A 21715-nucleotide genomic window follows, 5' to 3' on the forward strand; every position below is an offset into this window, starting at 1 on the left:
ATCTTTTTTTTGTTAATGAAGGGGCTTAAGGGACTTCAAAGAACCTGGGTGGGCAACTCAAATTTTTAATCAAAGCTTCTAGAATATCTCAGAAACATAACATTTAGAAGAAAAGGGATGGAATGCCTCAGGCTTTCAATTAGAGTAGAGTCCACGTTACACAAGGACTGAACCTTGGATATTATGTTTTTTAATTATTCCAGGAAGTACATGTTTATAGTTTTTTGTTTGAAAGTAAAATTTCAGTAAGATTTCGGAAACAAATGGTTTGAATATTCCAATACTTCAATTTGGTTAATTTAGAGGTTAGGGTTGGTAAGTATCTGTGGTGATGCAAGAGACCCTTATTTCTCTCTAATATGATTTTTTTTTCTGAGGGTTGAATGTATCTAGAAAATAGAAATTCTGAATACCAAGGTGTATTTCTATAGATGTATAAAAGGAGAGGCAGAGGTAGGAATTTAAATCTCTTGAATTCTCATTATGGTATGCTTCTAGTGTCATAAAATCTGATTTCAATATTTGTTGGATGTTTGACTTACAATCATGTTTTTCTTCATGTTTTTCCACAATCATACTTTATTTTTACATAGATTTCCAAAGAATTTGTAGAAATCACTACTGCACCCTGTCAAATTTTCTAATGGTGTGTTGGGTTGGAGGAAGGTCCAATTTTTCTTTATATTTTGGATTTTCCTGAATTGCAATATTAATATGTATGTTTATAATATTTTTATATATGTATGTTTATATATGTATATTACATATGTAAGATTTTAAGCAAATCTTAACAAATATGCCGGAAACCTATTTTGATGAAATGTGGTGGGGTAATGTAAACCTATTGGGAATAGAGTCCCATTGATTTTCAAGCAAATCGGTTCACAGGAAATGAATTTAGAGACAAAAAACAGGGTTTTGGTTACATTTTCAGTTTTTTTCGTTCTACTGTGCACAATTTTTAACCAATTTTGAGGAACCTTGGTAGGATGATGTAAACCTAGTAGAAATAGAACCCTATTGTTTTTCAAGTGAATTGGTTCACAGGAACCAGAGTTAGAGGGAAAAACAGGATTTTTGGATATTTTTTAAGGTTTTTCAAGATTTGCTTTTTGTAACTTGAAGGGTGGCATGTTAGATAGCCAAAATTAAAATTTTTGTGAACACCACTATGTGCGAGCAGGTTTTCCAATTGTTCCAAAACATCAAATTTGTAGCCCAGATAAGATATTTCTGATTACCACCAGATGCAAGCCGGTTTTGCAATGTTTCAAATTTAAAATATCATGTTTGAAGTCCAAATCAGATTTTTGTGAGCGCCACTGGTTGCAAGCTAGTTTCACAATAATCTAAAATGTGAACTGGTGTGAAGGATAGACATTGGTGACCAAAAAATCACTATTGAAGTTTTAATCATTTTGTGTCATTTAAACTTTTTTCCTTTTTTTGTGACCATGAATTTAAAATCACACAAATTATGGGTAACAGTATCAAAATGGGTTATTGGCAAATAGCAATGTTTAGCAATTGATGCAGTCAAATCTGAACAACTTTGTGAAAAGGAGAAACAAATATACAAGTATAATGTATTTATTGGAACAATACACAGTACCTCCCAGTAATATAAAAGAACACATGATACTAACATAACATAAATTAAAAAAAAAAATACCAAAAGGAATATTATTTTTGAAGCTGATTAGAACCATGTAACATCCTTTCTTAATTAAAATCGGAAATCTGTGCCCTTCTAACGCACATACTGTGACAAAATTTTATACCTTTATGTTATTAATTTTTTTACTGGACATGGATTTTATTAAAATCGGGTAGAATTGAAGTGGGTTACTTAATTACTATACAGTTTTTTCTACTCAGGAAGAGTAAGTTTTAAAGTAGGTATTTTTTTCATATCAGTTTTGTAGTTTTTGATAATGCCTTGAACAATGAAACTAACAAACTCCTTACATAACAGTAAAAATTGCAAAGCTGTGAATTAGTTATTAAGAAATCAGCTATCTTAAAACAATCTTGGTGAAATCCAGCTATTCACAAATGTTTTAAAAATATTGAACTGAATTCTTTTTTTTATGCACTTAATCCAGCTAGGTTATATTTACAAAGATTGTAATTAGATGTGCCTTTAGTTTTTGTGATTTTACTGGGTTTAGTTGAGGTTTTCTTCAGTAAGTTTTTACATTATTATTAAAGTAAATTTTCTGTCTAAAAGTGATTAAATCTTTATGTATAATTTTCTATTATTACTTTATTGAAAAATTATCTTAAAATTACTTCTTTTAAAAATGGGATTGTTTTCTGTATTTTGTAGTCATCTTTTGTAGAATTATTTTATTTTTGTTCCAAGTAAATCATTAAAAATGTATTTAAAATCGAAGTACTATTATTTCCGACTGTTAGTGTTTATACTCAATTTTTTATTTATTTTTATGTTCAATATACTTTGATATATATACTTGCTTTAGTTATTTGAATTTTACTGTATTAAATTGTGTATTTCAAAACTGAATTAGGTTGAAGTTGTACTCTTAGACTAAAATTGGATTATGTTGTTCAATAAATTTTTATGGATAAAAAAATGTTTTAATTTAATTTCTGTTAGTCTTCAGTAATAGAGACTAAAATGGTTTAATGAATTGCAGTGCAGTTTCTGGTTATTGTTTAGAGTATATGTTGAGCAATTTTTATATGAGTTATTGTATTGCATTGTCATTGTGCTTAAAAAAATTAAAAGTATTCTACGGTTGATTTTTCCAGTTAAATGTATTTAGGTTACTTAAAAAAAGTTTTAATGATATCAGATGTTACTTTTTACATTATGTGGTTCAATTCTCAAAAAAAAAAATGATTTTGGCATTTGAATCCTATATCAGCTACTTTTTATTTTATGTATAATAAAATTGTACAGTTAACAAATTTCAGCCTATAAAAAATAAACTAATAGAATAAAATAGTAATAAACTAAAAATAAAATAATAATAAATTTCAGCCTAATAAAAATAAACATGTGAGTTATGTTAGATCCTTCCTAATAACAAATCTGCAAGCTTGAAAATTCACAGAATATTCTTTAAAACATTATGTTTTTCTTCACTCAAAAGTGGAGAACATCTCCATTAGTTGAAAATCCTTCAGCTTATTGTATGTTTTGTAGGAAAGATAAGGAAGTGGATGAAGGATATAGCAAATCTGTCAAACCCTCCACTGTATGAAGCGAGCCAAACATCCAAATTTTGAATTGATCAATAATGGCCGAACATCAGATGCATCTGATTACACAAGTATACAATAAATTTTTCCACCCTATATTAATTTTTTTTTTTTTTTTTAAATACAGCTACTCTGATTTTGAAACAAGTAGAATGTTAAAATAAACAAAAAGTCTGACAGCAGAAATACTTTCACGTTGGAGTTGATCTAACCGATTGTTATTGAAAGAATGAGTAAGAGTTTTATTTATTTATTTTTCTGAAATTAAGAAGAAAAACTGTATAAATTTTCTGTAGTGGGATTCACTACAGACAGACAAAATGGGTGAGAGGAATTTAAGAATACTAAATTTTATGTTCTTCAAATATTCTTTAAATTCATACGTTTTTCTTTGATAAAAGGTTTGAAAAGTGAGAACTTTAAAATTTTCATTGAGTTCATGTTTTGGATTTTGCAAAATTAATTAACATGTATGAACTAAGGGTAAATCATTTTTTCCAATACTTTTTGTTAAAATTGTTTTCACCAATTCAATCTAATTTTAAATTTCTTTTTCATGCATGCTCCTGTTTTTTTTTTTTTTTTTCTACTAAATGCCTACTATCTTTTTTAAATTATTTTCTTTTAATGTAGTTAAAAAAGTTTATTTAAAAGTATTTCATTTGCCATTTTGTCTGTTATTTTAGATGATTAATGTAGAATTTTAATTATCTCTAATTACTTTTGAATATTTTTAATGTAACCTAAAATTGGGTATTATTTAGAAAAAAAATTTAAGTTACACTTTGTTCTGTAGATTGGTTTAGGCAGGCACACATTTTACTTTATATAACTTAAAATTTCGGTTTAAAAGAAAATAATTTAAAGAAATTTAACCTAAGAAAGCCATTTCTATAACTATTGGTAATAAATTACCTGATCATCTAAAAGATTTCTTTTCATAAAATAAAAATTTCCCTGTTGATTATTACTTTCCCATCTAGCACTAAAGCAGAGCTACAGCTATAGAAGGAAAACTATTGTAATCAGTCCAATTTGGGCATATGCGGTTTTCTTTGGATTTTGATGATTTTTTCATCTAAGGAATCCAAAAAACCCAAAAACTGGATGGAAATTTTCCAGATGTTTATATGTACATGTGTATGCTTGAAAATTCACAGAATATTCTTTAAAACATTATTTTTTCTCCACTTAAAAGTGGAGAACATCTCCATTAGTTGAAAACTAATGAGAGCGGTGTCGCTATCTAAATCGCCTTATATCTTCAGAACTACTGATTTTGACCAAACTTGGTCAGATTACTTCTATTCTATATATGAGGCACTGATGTCATTAAAATTTCAACTTAAAAGGTCAGGGAGGTGAGGCTGTAGAGCAAGGCCATCCTCAGGATCTTGAGATTTCACCTAATTAAGGTCTTATTTTTGTTAGGCACATTTATTTGTTAACAATTAAAAAATAATATTTGCAAAAAAATTTTTTCAAAATCGCACCCCCACCCCAAAAAATACTCTAAAGTAATGGTTAAGTAGTATATTGTGTCAATAGTACCCTGTCACCACAAGGAGCACTATTGCAGCACTGACATGATAAATTAAGTTGTGTGTGTATGTGTATTATGTAAGCCACATGATGGGAAAGTCCTACAACTGTGTTGTCAGATTTTTTTTTAATAATATACATTGTCCTTTTTCTTTGTAATCATTAATTGTTTTGGTCTTTTACTCGCTCACTTTTGAGTGAATATACTCAATCAAATAATATTTAAAAAAATATTTTTAAATAATTTAAAAGAATATTAGTTTGAATTATTTTTACTATTTTTTAAAATGTTGTGATTTAATTGCATTCTTTTTAGAGACTATAATTAAATAAAAAATTATTTTTTTTATAACTAGCTAAAGTGGTCTGCCTTCATTCAGAATACAAGTTTAAAAAATATTGTAATTGTTTATAACAGTTTTATATTAATTATCATTACTATTTGAATAGGAAAAGATTTTTTTAAATAAAATTACTTTAGTAAAAGTTGATCAGAAATTAATCCTTATTTTATGTTTGTAGTTCGGAGTGTGAAGGGGAAGAAAGCTGTAGCCAGGAGGAAACATCCATGGAGGAAAGCAATGAAGAGGAAGAAGAAGAAAACTCAGCACCCCCAAATTCTGACAACAAAGTAATTTTACAGCTGTCAGGCAACAAACCTGCTACTTACAAGTTGAGAGACTCTAGGTAAGTGATCATTATGGTTATCATTATTAGGGTCATAACTACAGTTAATTTGTTAGTTAGTCCTGCATATAAGTTGAAACTGTCACACCTTATTTACATGTACTTTCACATGTAGGTTTTGTATGCTGATGCTGCTTGGTATTTTTCATTTAACTTTTCTTACTTTCCCATTTTATCTGTTAAAATTTTTGTTTCATCAATGCTCAAAGTATAACATGTAATGCAATTTCATTTCTGTCATCAATTATAATTGTTTAGAATTTTGATTATTTTTGACATTATCTTAACTATAACATGTACGAAACTATTAAAAGGTTGTACTTTTTGAAGTGGTTTTAAAAAATTCATCAAACCATGTTATGTTGTTTTTTTCTTTGTTATCTTTATTTTTCTGATATTATTTTATTTTTTTTATGTATATTTATTAACAATTTATCTGCTGTTTTACAGTGCTTGTTCTTGTGTCATCTATTATATAAACTGATCGTACAAAAATGAATAGTTTTTGTAGGTGGGTCTATGTAGACCATTTATTTTTGTTAATTTTATTTTCATATCTCTTTGTTCTTAGTAATTTTCCACAAGTAGTGTATTACTCTTCTAATGAATTTAATTATTTTTTTTGGTTCTATTCTGGATATTAACATAGTACCTTTTGTTTGCATCATCTACACAACATGGTTTAACTGAGTAGTTTTTATCAGATGTTATGATTATTGAATGTTACTAAAGTTATGTAGAAACTAGAAATGAGTTAAAAGAAATATTAAACGACAACAATGTTGCTAGAAAAGAAATTTAGTTTAAAAAAGAATAAAATAAAGGTAATGAAATATGACAGAAAGATGGGTGTAGAGGAATTGGATGTTAAGGAAAAAATGCAGATAAACCAAAATTGGAAGAATTCTGTTATTTTGATAGCAACATTATAAAGCATTGACAAAATAAAACAGATTTCAAAAGTAGACTGACACAAGTAAGAAGAAGAAGAACTTATATAAGACATACAGTATTATATTTAATTTGGTAGTAGCAGGATGTATAGTATTAAAAGTTGTGGAGGAAGACAAAGATTAGAATATATGGAACATATATATGAGGAATTGAGTTTTGTAAATGTAATAAGATTAACACAGAACAGAAAAAATAGTAGAATAGCATTAAACCAGTCAACTAAGTGTTGACAAAAAACCATCTGCCTAAAGGATTGCCAGAGTAAATTAATTATTTAATGTTATAATAGTTTAAATTTATAAACTCATTTGAGTAAATAACTTTTATTGTGATCAGTCTAATGCATATTTAATACTTTACTTTTTGAAATGTATATTTATCTTTTATCATTGGTTCCAGTAAATAAAAGTGTAGTATTAAACATGAACCAATTAATTAAAATCATACACTTTATTATCTAAGACCAACAAGTCGAAAAATTAATATATGTTTGTATCTAGTTGCGGTAAATATTTTAGTAAATAAAAGTTCAGTCTTTGTGTGATAGTTTCATTTTGCATCAACGTCAGATGGAATTAGAAGAGTGTTACTGCAACTAAAATGTGGAATTGAGTCCCAGATGCAATAATCCATTAGGTGTAAAATCAAAATTATATACTATTAAAATGTTTAGATATAAATGTACGTGGATTGTGTCGGTTAATAAATTAAAATATTACTATCTAATCCAAATATAATTCATTAATTCAGAATGCACAAGTTTGAACAACAGAACTGGCGGGTGGATTTATCTACAGAAGTTACATATTTCAGCCAAGAACAAATATATTATAAGAGTTAATGAATTAAATTTATTCATTCAGTTTTCATTTAATTATTATTGAATTTTAAATTGCGTGCTTTAATTACATGCTGAAAATATACGAGGTGTGTGAGAAAAGTAATGAGGTTGTTAATACTGTGAGCGATCTGGCTATGCTGTGTCTACCGGTCTGTGATAGACCAGTTTGTTTTCATCCCTTTTACATGCTCAGTACGAGTTTCAATTCTGTTCAGCCAACACATTATTTTTGACAGTGCCATCAGTAAAGTTGTGTTTTTGTTCTGTGTTACGAAAATGGAGCATCGGAATTTAGAGCAACGTTGTGCAATCAAGTTTTGTGTTAAACTTGGGGAATCCGTGAGTGTGACCTTTGAAAAGTTGAAACAGACCTATGGAGAACATTGCTTATCAAGAGACAAGTTTTTCACTGGCACAAATCATTTTTGGAAGGCCGAGATCACGTTGAAGATCAACCTTGCTCAGGGAGACCTTCAACTTCAAAATCTGATAAAAATGTTGAGCGTGTGAGGATTCTTGTGAGATCAGACCATCATTTAACAGTGAGGATGATGAGTGAACAGTTGAATTTAAACACTTTCACCGTTATGAAATTTTGACAGACGATTTAGACATGCGAAAGATTTGTGCGAAATTGGTGCTGAAAAACCTCACAACGGAACAGAAGGACAATCGAAGAAACGTGTGCGTTGATCTTCTTGAGAGGATTGATAATGACCAAGAATTCTTCAATCGTGTGATGAATCCTGGATATTTGAGTACGATCCTGAAACAAAACAGCAAAGCAAAGAGTGGCACACTCCGTCACCTATATATATATTCAGCATATATGCTTTCTCAAGGGTTTCCTCCACTATTTTGAACAGTTATAATTCTAAAAAATCTAATTTATTATAAAATTGATGGTGCCAGTAACTACGTGAGGTGAAGTGGGTATTGGGACATGCTCAATTTATAATTTGTGAAGCTAACAGACTGATAAAGTTTTCTTCCCGATTCACAGTTTTTACTGTTATTTAGAGCAGCAGTTTCAGTGTCACAAAAATTAAATCTATCTGTTTTGTTCTACTCCAAGTAGATTAAAGCATCAGTACCCATGAGAGTTGAAGTATGATGAAGTGTGAGGTAGAAACATGCTCATTATGTCGTTTTTAAAGCTAACAGGCTAATGGTTACTGCTCTAAATTTAGCCTGTGTAAAGCCTTTAACATTTAGTATGTAAATCCCCTAAACTCTAATCTAAATCCTAAACCCTGAAGTAAGCCCCTAAATACACTGCAGTTTTGGTAACTTACTGTGCAACTTCCAACTTCAAAATAGTTCCTGAGGAAGTGTACATGAAGATTTATTTAGGAATGCACTGTTAGGATTCCCTCACCCTCAGCACAGATGAGGAGGGACTAGTACAGACTTTCAGAACCTAAACTTGGAAAGAAGTGGTCAAGGATAAGGATCAAACAAAAGGAAGAGGTGTTACAGAGTCTTAACAAATTTATATTCAAGTTCCTATTGAAATCCATTTCATTTACCTCTCTCACCTACCATTGCAGTGGATAGGGGAGCAGTGGATAGGGGCATTTTTACTCTGTATAGGAGTAACATGTTTCTGATTAATGATTTTGCTTTGAGCAGCAAACCATATGTTACTTATTCAAAAATTAAAGACTACATTAGAATAAGTCCTAGCTTCCTGAGCAAAATGGAACACTTCTGTGCATTTTTCAAATTCTGTATTGTATGGAATTATCTACTCAAACTGAAAAATACTCATTTCGAAAGCCATCTGAAAAAGGTCAAGAAATCAGAATTTTCATTATATAATGATCAAAAGACCATTATATAGTAGAAAAACAAATGGTTATTCTATTTTAGATGGTATATTCTTACTTTGATATTTACCGGTCATAATGGTTGATTGTATCATTATAACATCTTCTTAATTAAATTAGTAACATTTTGTGATAAATTCTATTAAGGTAAATTTTATTTTTGTTTGGTGTAGTCTACTTATGAAAAATATAGTTATTTTTCTTTTAAGCAGATTCCTTCTGGAACCAGTTTATTCAATCTGGTTTCAGCCATTTCTTTATATGTTTTTACTTCAACATATTTCATTTTTTCATGTTGCGATTCCAGAAATTTCCCAGGTGTTGCAGAATTATAGAAACCTCAACAATCCTCAATCCTCAGATTGTTAGGAATATAGTTAGTTATCTTGTATATTTATTTGTCCTGTGAGATGAAGGATTAAGATGCTTAAAAATTTTGTTACAAATTGACTAAAATTGATAAATAACAATGATTTTTTATTTATAGGTGTTGAAAGATAGGAATTAAAAATAGTGCACAATCTTCTGAAAATTTATCTTAGTATATGGCTGATTAATAAACTGATCAATAAATAAATTATGTTTGCATTTATTCATGCACATAAACAGTTTGTATTATTAAGCTGAAGTATAAAATCTGTTAGCATCACATAATCTTAGCGATACACGTAATAAGAGATTTGATGCAGATAATTATGTAATCTGTTATATGTATTGTTGTAGAATAATAGAGATAGCAGGTGGTCGTGAAGTGTTCTGTCAGAGTCGCAGTAAGGCACTGAGGAAATCTAGATCTGAAGATAAAATGAATTCTGCTTCACGTAGGGGAAAATCTCCTGAAATGCCTGGAGGAATTTGGGAATTAAGAACTAGGTAAAAAATACTTTTATTCATTATTATTTTTAACAGTGAACGTATAATATAAATTACTTTATTTTTGTTCATGATTAAAAATGTTAAATTTTTTTTAATTACGGAATAATGTGGTCTTATTAAAAGAGATTGTACAAATAGTTAATTAGGGATTTGAGATTCACAAAAAAAATAATAAAATAAAATATTGCAGTTAATTTTTACTAAACTGGGTTAACACACATTTATAGTAAGAATAAGTTTTATTATAAAGAACATGCAAACAGCCATATTTTATTATTAGTGGTATTTTCTATTCTGGGAAGTGATAAGGCGTAACTTTCATTTATTAACTAGTCTAATATTTCATAATTAAACAATTTTTTCTTCAGATTGTCACTGTTAATTACGGAATAATGTAGTCTTATTAAAAGAGATTGTACAAATAGTTAATTAGGGATTTGAGATTCACAAAAAAAATAATAAAATAAAATATTGCAGTTAATTTTTACTAAACTGGGTTAACACACATTTATAGTAAGAATAAGTTTTATTATAAAGAACATGCAAACAGCCATATTTTATTATTAGTGGTATTTTCTATTCTGGGAAGTGATAAGGCGTAACTTTCATTTATTAACTAGTCTAATATTTCATAATTAAACAATTTTTTCTTCAGATTGTCACTGTTAATTACGGAATAATGTAGTCTTATTAAAAGAGATTGTACAAATAGTTAATTAGGGATTTGAGATTCACAAAAAAAATAATAAAATAAAATATTGCAGTTAATTTTTACTAAACTGGGTTAACACACATTTATAGTAAGAATAAGTTTTATTATAAAGAACATGCAAACAGCCATATTTTATTATTAGTGGTATTTTCTATTCTGGGAAGTGATAAGGCGTAACTTTCATTTATTAACTAGTCTAATATTTCATAATTAAACAATTTTTTCTTCTGATTGTCACATACTAAACATTACACAGAAATACCTTCTTATTCATTTAAAATTCGAAATCTAAAAAAATTTGCAAATTAGTATTTTCAAAAAATATAATTTGTTCTATCTTGATTTTATTTCATTTTAAATTATAGACTGCTGCTTTTCTCTAAGTACTAAACAAAAATATTTTGACAAAATTAAATTTTATTTTAAATTGCATCATATTTGTGTGTTTTTTACTTCTTTGTATGAAGTAAATAAACTATTCTGATAGTGAAAAATTTCGCTTTTGTGATTTCAATGGAAATATCCATTTTGATTAGTTTCAGCATGATATCTGTACATACAGATGTACGTCTAATGTCGCATAACTCAAAAATGATTAGCTGTAGGATGCTGAAATTTTGGATTAGGACTGTTGTAACATCTAGTTGTGTGCCTCCCCTTTTGATTGTAATCGTCTGGACCAATAGTGTCCAAAAAAACCCAAAATAAAAAAAAATTGGATTTCAGAATTTTGCTTAACTGCAGTAATAAGCCCTCATTGAGAGCTTTTCAACGATATATCATAAGTAGTACGTATTTTATTGGTTCCAGAGTTATAGCCAAATAAAATTTTAATTTATGAAATATTTGGATCTTACAAGGGGAAGGCATATCAGTTCAAATCATCTTCATCTCCTTTTTTTTTAATTTAAATATATTGGTTTTTTAATAATTATTAACTTCTGATTGTAAAAAAAAATTTACAATAAATAATAATTCAGTAATAACAATAAAAAAAATATATGAAAAAATATCAGAAGTTATTAATGAAATAAAATTTTATGTACTTTTCATTTAAAAAAAAAAAAATGTTATATGTCATTTAATAGGTGTACAAGGAAGTCATGTGATGTCCACATCAGATTTTTTTAAATTATTAAATTATTTGTTAAGTTTATAATTTTTTTTATTACTGTTTGCATGAAATTTTGACCAAATGTTACAACATATTTACTACTCTGGAAACATATTGTAAAATTAGTAATACATTTATTAAATGTAGTCTTTTTCTGTACTTTTTTTCAGTATGATTTAAAGTTTTTCCTTCTAAAGAATATAAAATAATTTAGTTAAAATTCATCCAGATTGTCTATTCAAGTAAAGTTTTATAGTTTTTGATTTATTTTGTTGATACACTCATTAATGTTATTTGCTAAACTTATAACTGTGTATTAACTGACTTAAAAAACAGAGAAAACCCCCACCACTTGTGTAGATTCTGGTGATCCTTTTTTATTTTTACTTTGAAAAACTTCCTCCAGTGGGATCCCTTGAGCTTTTTCGGATAGCTCAAGTTGGCAATTTTTTTAAATGAAAAATGTCATTTTCTTTGTTGATGAAAGAAAATATTTTTCTTTTTTTTATCATTGTTTAGTATTAGATTGTTCTAGAACAGTGATGGACATTCTGATATTTAAAGTATTTTCATGCAAGCATTTTACCAAGACCTCAATGTGGTAGCATCTTTTCCTTTCATCTGAAAGATTCTAGGTTGAAAATCTAGGCATGCCATTCATATGCTGTAAAATTCATCTCTTATTAAAATTCCTTAAAGTAACTAATTGGGTATTGGATTGTAGTTGCTAGGGTAAATAAATAAAAAAGAATTTCGGTGTAAAAAAATAATGTTTGTGGTAAAGAAAAATAAATTAAAATAAAGTAGGTAAAAACAGTAAAACTGAATTAATAAAACTATAATAAGAAGTAAAAAAATAAAATACTTTTTAGTAAAATTTCAGCTGTGAAGTTGGTTGCAAATTTAGTAAGTTGGTTTTTAATTTTCTACAAACTTTATCCTAGAAGCGGCACTAATGTTGTGTATTGACAGGTTTATTTATTTTTGAGAGGATTTTTTTTGTTAATAAAAGCTTGGGAGGTTGGTTATCTTACTATTCAGATCATTGTTTGTTAATAACTGTTATTAAATAATAATATACTAATTCAATTCTGATTGTATGATATTTGATTTACATAGTTGAAATATAAAAAATAAAGATTTATGAAAAATAGACATTTGTTTTTAAATCAGATTGAACATTTATAACCAGGAAAATCAGAAAGTGAGATACATATTTTACAAAGTGTATGTTTATGGTTTCTCATCTAAAATTTCTGAATATTTGAGCACGTAAAAAGCAAATTATAGTTTATAGTAGAATGACTGTGATGACATGCTAGCGGGAACAACACTTTTTAGTCAGAAATCTTATTTTTTAGTTATTTTCCAAGAACTTTCTTTCACAAGTTAATTTTTCAGCACATTTACTGCATATACTAATTATGTAACTTATATACTATTGTATGGTAAATAACCTTAAGTGGTTTCAGAAGTAATAACCAGTTCTTAATTTGAGTGATTGTCACCTTCATTAATGCCTAGAAACCCTAAATTATTTGTTTCAGTGGCCCTAAATTCATATAATATAAATACATTGTCAAAAAGTGGCTGTGCACTGGAATTGTGGAATTGTAATGATGAAACTTTCTTAATTATTACTTTTATTTTTATTTCATTATTTTATAGAACTGGATGTACAATAACTTTAATCATTTATAAAAGGTGTGGAAAATGACCTCCTCCAACATCAATACAACACTGCACATGTTTCAATTTGTTTTCAAATGGTTTAACTAGCTGATATACTGGAATTTCTTGTACGTATCCATTATTGTGATTTTTAGTTCATCAGTTATGCATGGTTTGTTGTGATACACTGTGTTTTGCTGCTCCCCAAAGAAAGTAACATCAGGGAGTCAGTTCGGGTGATCATCCAGGCCACAAATCTCTTGAAATGATTTGTTCACCAAAGACATTAAGTACAAAGGTTATTGACTTTTTAGCTGTATTCACTGTGGAGCCATCTTGGACTCAACCATGATTGATTTCCATTCCTGTTAACTGACTAATGAAGTTTTTAAAACAGCACAATAACAATCTCTTATTTTCAAAAAAGATTGGATCCACAATGCGCATTCTACTCATACTGACCCAGACTCCCATTTTCACTTCATGTAAAGATTGTTTGTGTAATTTCACAAAGTGCCCACAGTGATTTTAATAAGAAAGTCAAGATTTATTTTTTAGAATTCAAATAATCTAAACTATGAAACAAACTTTTAAATTTTGGATAAATTGAAGGATCATGCTCTCAAGATCACATCATCTTTTTAATTACTTTTTAAAATTTTTACACTGTTTGAAGTATTAGTAACTTTCCTGTGTATTATGTACATATATAATTTCTAGTTTGCTATAATAAAGTGGTGCTGATGTTTTGTTTTTTTTTAATTATATTTTTGTAGGACAAGTGAATCAAAAAAGAATCCAGGATCACATGAGGTTACTGAAACAGTATTTTCCACTGAAGTACATTCTGTTAAACATTCCAGAGTACCATCAACAAAAGGTGAGTTTTATTTTGCTTGTGTAGATATTTGTTCTCGATTTCTCAACAAAATCTGACATTTTTAAACATAAAATATTTCATTATTACAAACGATTATCATTGATTAAATAAAATAAGTTAATTTAATTAATCACTGGTAATGTGTATGTTGACTCATTATTAAACCTATCTGCATTTTTTTCTGCTTAATTTGATCTTGTATCATAAGTTGGGTAAAAGTTTTCAAGAGAATTGTCAAATACTGGATTTCATAGATCATATTGATATCTAATTTTTTTTGCATGAACTTTTATATAGATGTACATTTCATGATGATTTCTGGATTTTTTAGTTTATATGCATTATTGTGTTTAATATTAAGTTTATTATTTATAAAATTCATCAATGTGGGCTCCTTGTTATGGCTTCCACCAACAATTACGGACTAATAGAAATATAAACCTTAATTGATGGCTCTGTGCCAAGCACCACTTGTAATACTACTTTAATTTTATTATTACAAAGCACCACTTTGTAATAATAACCTTATACTTACTTGAGGATCACTTACTGTTCACATACTATAAATATGTTTTTGTTTTTAATTTAAGATTTGTTTTAAATAAAACATGAAGTTTGTAAATTAAAATTTTTAAAAATGTATCTTTAAAATTACTTTTGGATGTTGTTTTTCTGATCCTTTTTAGTCTTTTTGTGTTATTTCTTTGTAGTTATTATGTATTGCTGATTTGCCAATTTTGTGTTGGTTTACATTTTGGACAATTTCATTTTGGCGTTTACAGCACATTTTAATATCAATTGCAATAATTTTGTAATGCATCATTCTTTTTATTTGCTATAATGTTTTTGTTCTGTAAAATATTTGTGTATATTTTAACTTAGTGTGTCATTTGTCACACTAATTATGGAATTTTAAGGATTTCTCTTTTCTTTCAGTAAAGATTCAGGTCGTAGTGATGATAGTGTGTAAGAGCTCAAAGAGGTCAGTTAGAATCTTAAAGTTAAATCTTTAATTATAAAGTTAAATCTTTTGCTTAAGTAATAAAAGTCAATACTGGTTCCTGTTGCTTAAAATTTAATAAACATTTTTTTATAGTTTTGACTATTATTTCAGACTAACTTAACTTTATTGTTATGTTATGAGATATATTATTTTCTTTTAAAGAGGAAATAAAATACAGCTTTTATTTAATCAAACTGTTAAATATAAAAAGATGGCCATGAATTTAATTTGTAGGTATTTTATTGCCGTAAATTAAATGTGTTTAATAATATCCCAATGTTGATTGGTATATTTAAATTAACTGCTGCAAACAGTGCTTATATTTTTATATTTTTTTTTTTAATTCTAAATTCTCTTTAACTATCTCTCATAATTTTGAATGCATTATTAGTTCGTGTTTTATTGTTTCATAAAGTTGATTATTTTTCTGCAACACCTTTTTAAGTAGTAGAATGAATAGGAAAAGTTAGTTCTACTTAATGTTATGATGCCTGATGTTATTTATACTCGGATGTAAAAAAATTTATGAAAATCTTGTTTTGCTGAAGACATTTCTACAGAAGGACAGAGAGATGGATGTAGCTAAACGTAGAAAATAACCTGAAAAAAATGAATGAAATAAAATCCAAGATTTAATTGTATATATATGTTTCAGTTTCTGGTGGCTCAGTTGTTTTTGATGACATTGAAGAAAACTGGTCAGGTAGAGGTAGAGGTAGAGGTCCCACTGGTGGGACAACTTCTTCTGGTGGAAGCACTCCAAGTCCCCCAGCTGGCAGCTATCATTGTAGCGCTCCACCTCCTGCACACTTCTTTAAGGTATAGTTAGCTTAAACCAATTGTCATTAATGTGCAGCATGAGTTAAGTTAATCTTCAATAAGATTTTTTGTACAGGATGCACACAATTTTTTTCTAAGGAACCGTTAATAAAACTGATAATACAGCTATTATATTTACTTGCAGTTTGTACATATATATATTTATAATTTATTATTATTAGCACAATTATTGCTCACCTTTGGCTTAGAGAAATGTTTTTGTATAAAAATGTAATAACGCTTAGAAAGAGTGCATATTATATTACATGTCATGAAAATTGGCTGTGAAATGTCCTATATTACCAAGTAGTTAAAGAACAGCAGCAGTTGTCAGATCCAAAATTACCAGTAAACAAAAGTGATCTAGAGATGTCCAAAGTGCTCAGCTACAATCAGGTCAGAAAATTCATCCATCTTTTTTTTAAAAATAATCAATACCCCTATTTCCTGCATTTAAATGACCCTATAGCATAATACTTTTTTTATTGAGAAAATAAAACTCTTTTGAACTGATGTCTGGATTCTTATAAAAATGGAATTATGTTTTCTTACAAAATAACACTTCTGAAATATTTCTCATTCTTATTTATTATACAAATCATGTTCTTTGCTGCAGAACAAATGAATATTCTGATACAGTCGGGATTCTTAGAAAATTGTTACTGATGTTCATTGTCTGAAATGTTAAGCCTGTCTTGATTCTATTATTTTGATAGTTGCTCTGTCCCTAGGAAAAAAAATTATCACATGGGGAAAAGTGCATAAAATCATCTTTATCCCAGTTTTGTGAATGATCATTAGCTATATCCGATCTTCTAATCTAGATTGCTGATTAACATGTTTTGCCTGTATCTGTTAAATTACAAACATTCAAAATAATTCAACTTTATTTATAACTGTTTCCTTCAATAACTGCAGTAGCATCTGTTGCCTCTGTTCTCCCATGAGAATTTTTATAGGCATCCTTCACTGAATTTTATCTTGTAGTTTTAATATTCTCTTCGGTTATGTACTGATTGATTTACTGTAGCCTTTTAGCATTTCATTCATATTCAGTTTAGCTTCTGTTTTCCCACAATATGCATTAGCTCACTTTTGATCATTTTTGATCCTTGCTGTCTTTCAGTATGTTTGTTGTGGTTTAATTCTGGAAAAAATTAAATTTATAATCAAAAATGATTTTTTATATCTTACATATAACTTCTTTTCTTCAGATCCTGTACAAGATTGTAGACAACCTATACATTCATTTTAAGTGAACTATAGAGCTCAGTTATCTAGACAAACTACTCTTTTATTTCATTATATTTTGCTGTCAATGTTGTAAATATAGTTTCTTAATTAGTTTCCATCAAACACAATGTATATCACACATTTGAACTTAATTCATTTTGACCAATGTTGATATTATGCATGTATAGATATAAAATTATTATTCTAATTTAATGTCACAAAAGTGCCAAAAAAGAAGTTTTATTTGTTTTATTTATTTAAAGCTTTTTTTAAAATTTTAGTGTTCTATATCATTATATAGAGAAACTATTAAACAAGTATTGTTTACAAGTATTTAATGTGTATAAAAATTTTAAAACATTTTTTTGTCAGTTTCAATATCAGCATAGCAGCTCTTTTTAGAGATAAAAACTATTTTGGTTATCAGTAAAGAGAGGAAGTACTTTATTACTCTGAACTATGTTCTCAGCTATCTGTTAGAAAAGTGTACAGTTACTTCACAGCGATGTAGCATGTATTTATCTCCTATAGTGGCAAATACAAGATCTCTTACCATATTTTATACTTAACATGAAATGAAACAACTTTACCTTTAATTATCTTTATCAAAAAATTTCATTTCTAAATCTGCATGCTTATGTAATTCATCTTTATTTGTCAGTATATATGAGCTATGATAAAAATAATGAAAATTTTAATTTTTTATCAAAAACAGTTTTCTTATTCTTCTGTATTGATATTGTTCCCTTTAAAGTAATCTCCAGAAATGTGACACACTTATACCAGTGTTCTTTCAATCCTCAAAACATACGAGGTCTGTAAATAAAGTAATGATACTAGTTTTGTTTGGCAGCCAAAGTGGCAACACTAAAGTTACTAGTAAACATATGGTATTATGAACAGCTGATTTACGTTAGGTATTAATATTTTTAGTCTATTGTTGCAATGTAAGACGTAAACAAACTTTTTGTGAAGCGAGTTTTTGTTGTGCCTTACAAAAATTAGTGATACTAATTATGAGCAACATTGTCAATCAAGTTTTGTGTTAAACTCTGTGAGAATGCTACTGAAACTTTTTCAGAATTGAAAAAGGCATATGGAGATGATGCTTTGTCACAAGCCCAAGTTTTTAGGTGGTTTAAAGCATATTCAGATGGCCGGGAATCGGTTGCAAACGATCCATGCTCTGGAAGACTGTTAACATCAAAAAGTAATGACAATGTTGAGGAATCAGAGATTTCATACGGTACAACCGATGATTGACTGTCAGAATGATTGCAAAACAATTGAATTTGAACTGTACCACAGTCCATTAAATTTTGACAAATGAATTGGACATAGAAAAAGTTTGTGCAGAATTGGTCCAAAAAACTTCAGTTGAACAGAAAAAACAGCAGGATGGAAGTGTGCTGTGATCTTCTAGGGCGAATTGAAGCTAATCCTGATTTTCTAAAAAATGTTATTATTGGTGATGAATCTTGGATATTTGAGTATGACCCAGAAACAAAACACCAAAGCAAGGAGTGGCACACTTCAAACTCACCATGTCCTGCAAAAATGAGCAAATCAAAACTATACTAATTTGTTTCTTTGATAGTACTGGCATTGTCCAAAGTAGTTTTTGCCTACAGAACAGGCTGTAAGTAAATCAATATGTTTGCTGAGAAATTCTTGAAAGACTACGAAACAGAGTTGCCTGCAGGAGACCAGCCATCAAAGACAACTGGATGCTGTATCATGACAATGTATCTTGTAACAGTGCACTCTCAGTTAATGAGTTTTTGGTAAAGAAAAACATTCCTGTAGTTCCTCAATCACCATATTCACCTGACTTGAGTCCTGCGACTTTTTCCTGTTCCCGACAAAAAAAAACCTCAAAGGACACTATTTTAGGACAGTTGGAAACATAAAAAAAGAATGTAACCAACCATCTGAAGGATATTCCAGTTTCTGAATTCCAACACTGCTGTGAAGAGTGGGAAAACCATTTGAAGTGTTGCGTGGCTTCCCAAGGGAACTATTTCGAAGGTGAGTCCATGTATAATTGGATTGTAAATAAAATATTTTTGTGAACTAGTCACATTACTTTATTTACAGACCTCATATATGGAAAGCATTTTTTGGGTAGTCTTAAGTTCACTTAGTAATTTTTCCTTATTTCATCTATCATCACAAACTGTTTGTTGTCTTTCTAATGTCCTTTTAATCAGTGGAATAGTTGTCTGGATAATACAAAGCCTGAAAATCAGTATGGTGTTATGTTTGGTGAAACAATACCAAATTAACAGTAAAATATGAACTGGAGTGTTATTATGGTGCAAAATCCAGGAATCACCACATTTTGTGGTTTGTTTTCTTTGGATTGCCTCATGTAAATGGTGTAAAGTTGCTGAGTAATATTGTTTCTGGACCGCATGATCTTATTGTAAGAATTTATAATAGTTCACAACATTCCAATTGAAAAAAATAGTAAGGAGAACCTTAACATTCAGTTGAACTTGGCTAGCATTTTTTGGTATTTGTTTCTTCAAAAAGCTTCCATTGGAATGATAGGGCCTTCATTCAGTATCATAACCATACACCCATGTTCTGTCACATTACATTTGAGTAATTTGAGTTGTCAGCGAAGTCAGGTAACAATTGTTCTGTGATGTTACTTCTGTTGAAAATTCTACAGTTTTGAAAAAATTTTGCATTTTACTCATTTTTGAAATCCACAATGCTAGTCAAAATTGTTTCTCTTAAGAAATTCCCATCTCTTCAGTAACTTCTCTAATAGTGATTCAATGATTATTGATCACAATATGCTTTATTTTGTAGATATTTTCATCAATAAAAATAATGGTTGTTGATGTGTTAGGATACCCAACTTTTTCGTTATCTTCAGCCTTTTCGCCACAGCCTTAATACAATTTGTACAGTTTACAGTTCTGTTTGTAGATTATTATGTATAATAATAATATAATATAATTTCTGTGTACAGTATAATATTAAAAAAAAAATTCCATGTATAATAATTGAAATTCACTAAGATTTATATGTATTCAGATAGAGCTTGTAGAGTGAAAATAAACAAATGTTGCATTTGTGTGAGTGAGTTCATCATGATTTTGTTGAGCCACATCCCTTGTATCAGTACTGATTCATAACATGGCCAAATCTGTATACAACACTATAAGTAGTCTTATAGTAGTCATGTAATGATATGTTTTATTTCTTCTCAGTTGTATTAAAACCCTTGATCTTTTCATATGATCATTCTTTTATTGTCATGCTCAATTTTTGTGTTTCTGTTACTTATTTATATACTCTAATGTTATTTAAAGCTAATATAATGCAATTTTTTTAAGTTTACTGAAATGTGAGTGTAGTGTATTCCTAAATTTGTGCCTGTACGATTTGAGTTACCATTACTTTGACACCAGTATCTGATACATATTCAGCTGAATAGTGCATGATTATTGGTATCCCCATGGAAAAAAAGCCCTTAAGTGGTGCCGAAAACACATCATTTTAAATGCTTACAAAAGTGAATTACAAAGTAATCCAACAATGTTGATTTCAAATGTCATTTATAAAACTTTTAACATAAGTGGAGTGCTGCTTTAGTGTATAATGTGATTTACAAATATAAATCTAGTAATGACTTATGGTCTCCTAAGAAAACAAAACCCTGATGTCAATTGAAGAAAATGTTGATGGTTTTGAAAAGTGTGATTTGTAAAAAGTACATGAATTTTATTTTTGAAACGAACTGCCTGTAATACTCAAAGTGTTACGAATTGTAAACAATAATAATGATCAATTCAATTTCTGAAGAACAACTTTTTATAAATTGTTAAAAAATATGAATTTTAAATACGTAAAATGGGGCTGGGAGAGTGCTGTAATTGACAGAGATTATGTCATCATTATATGGTGAAGACATTTTCTCACTGCGATAAAGAAAATGAGGCAAGAAGACTGTTGAATATATTTTATGGATGAAACTTGGGTCAGCGAAAGTCACACAAAACATTTTGTTTGGAAAGATAAAGCTGTGAATTCGCCAAAAGAAGCCTTTCTATGGGGTTATCAACCGGAATAAGTCTCCATCAGGTACAGGTAGGTGTCTCATAATTACGCATATCGACAGTGATACCGGGTTTGTCAATGGTGATCTCTGGATTTTCTAATCTAAATCTAAATCTAATCTTACAGGAGACTTATGATAACAAGATGAATGCTTATTATGGAGAGAGGCACCTCTTTTGAGAAATGGTTTAGCAGTGTGTTACCTTTTCTAGAAGATAATTCAGTTATTATCTTAGACAATGCTCCTTATCA

The 21715-nt window shown here is 28.8% G+C and overlaps 1 protein-coding gene across 6 annotated transcripts in view; it reads left to right on the forward strand.

Moving 5' to 3' along the window:
• Positions 1–21715, forward strand: part of LOC142321950 (uncharacterized) — a 520381-nt gene that overhangs the window by 361724 nt on the left and 136942 nt on the right. For all 6 annotated transcript variants that reach the window (XM_075360498.1, XM_075360499.1, XM_075360497.1 and 3 more), the window contains 4 exons: positions 5293–5457; positions 9805–9954; positions 14231–14334; positions 15993–16156. In XM_075360498.1, coding sequence (XP_075216613.1) covers positions 5293–5457; positions 9805–9954; positions 14231–14334; positions 15993–16156 — 583 coding nt within the window. The remainder of the gene's footprint in view (positions 1–5292; positions 5458–9804; positions 9955–14230; positions 14335–15992; positions 16157–21715) is intronic.

This window comes from Lycorma delicatula, chromosome 3 (genome assembly GCF_047948215.1).
Source record: "Lycorma delicatula isolate Av1 chromosome 3, ASM4794821v1, whole genome shotgun sequence".
Taxonomy (NCBI): domain Eukaryota; kingdom Metazoa; phylum Arthropoda; class Insecta; order Hemiptera; family Fulgoridae; genus Lycorma; species Lycorma delicatula.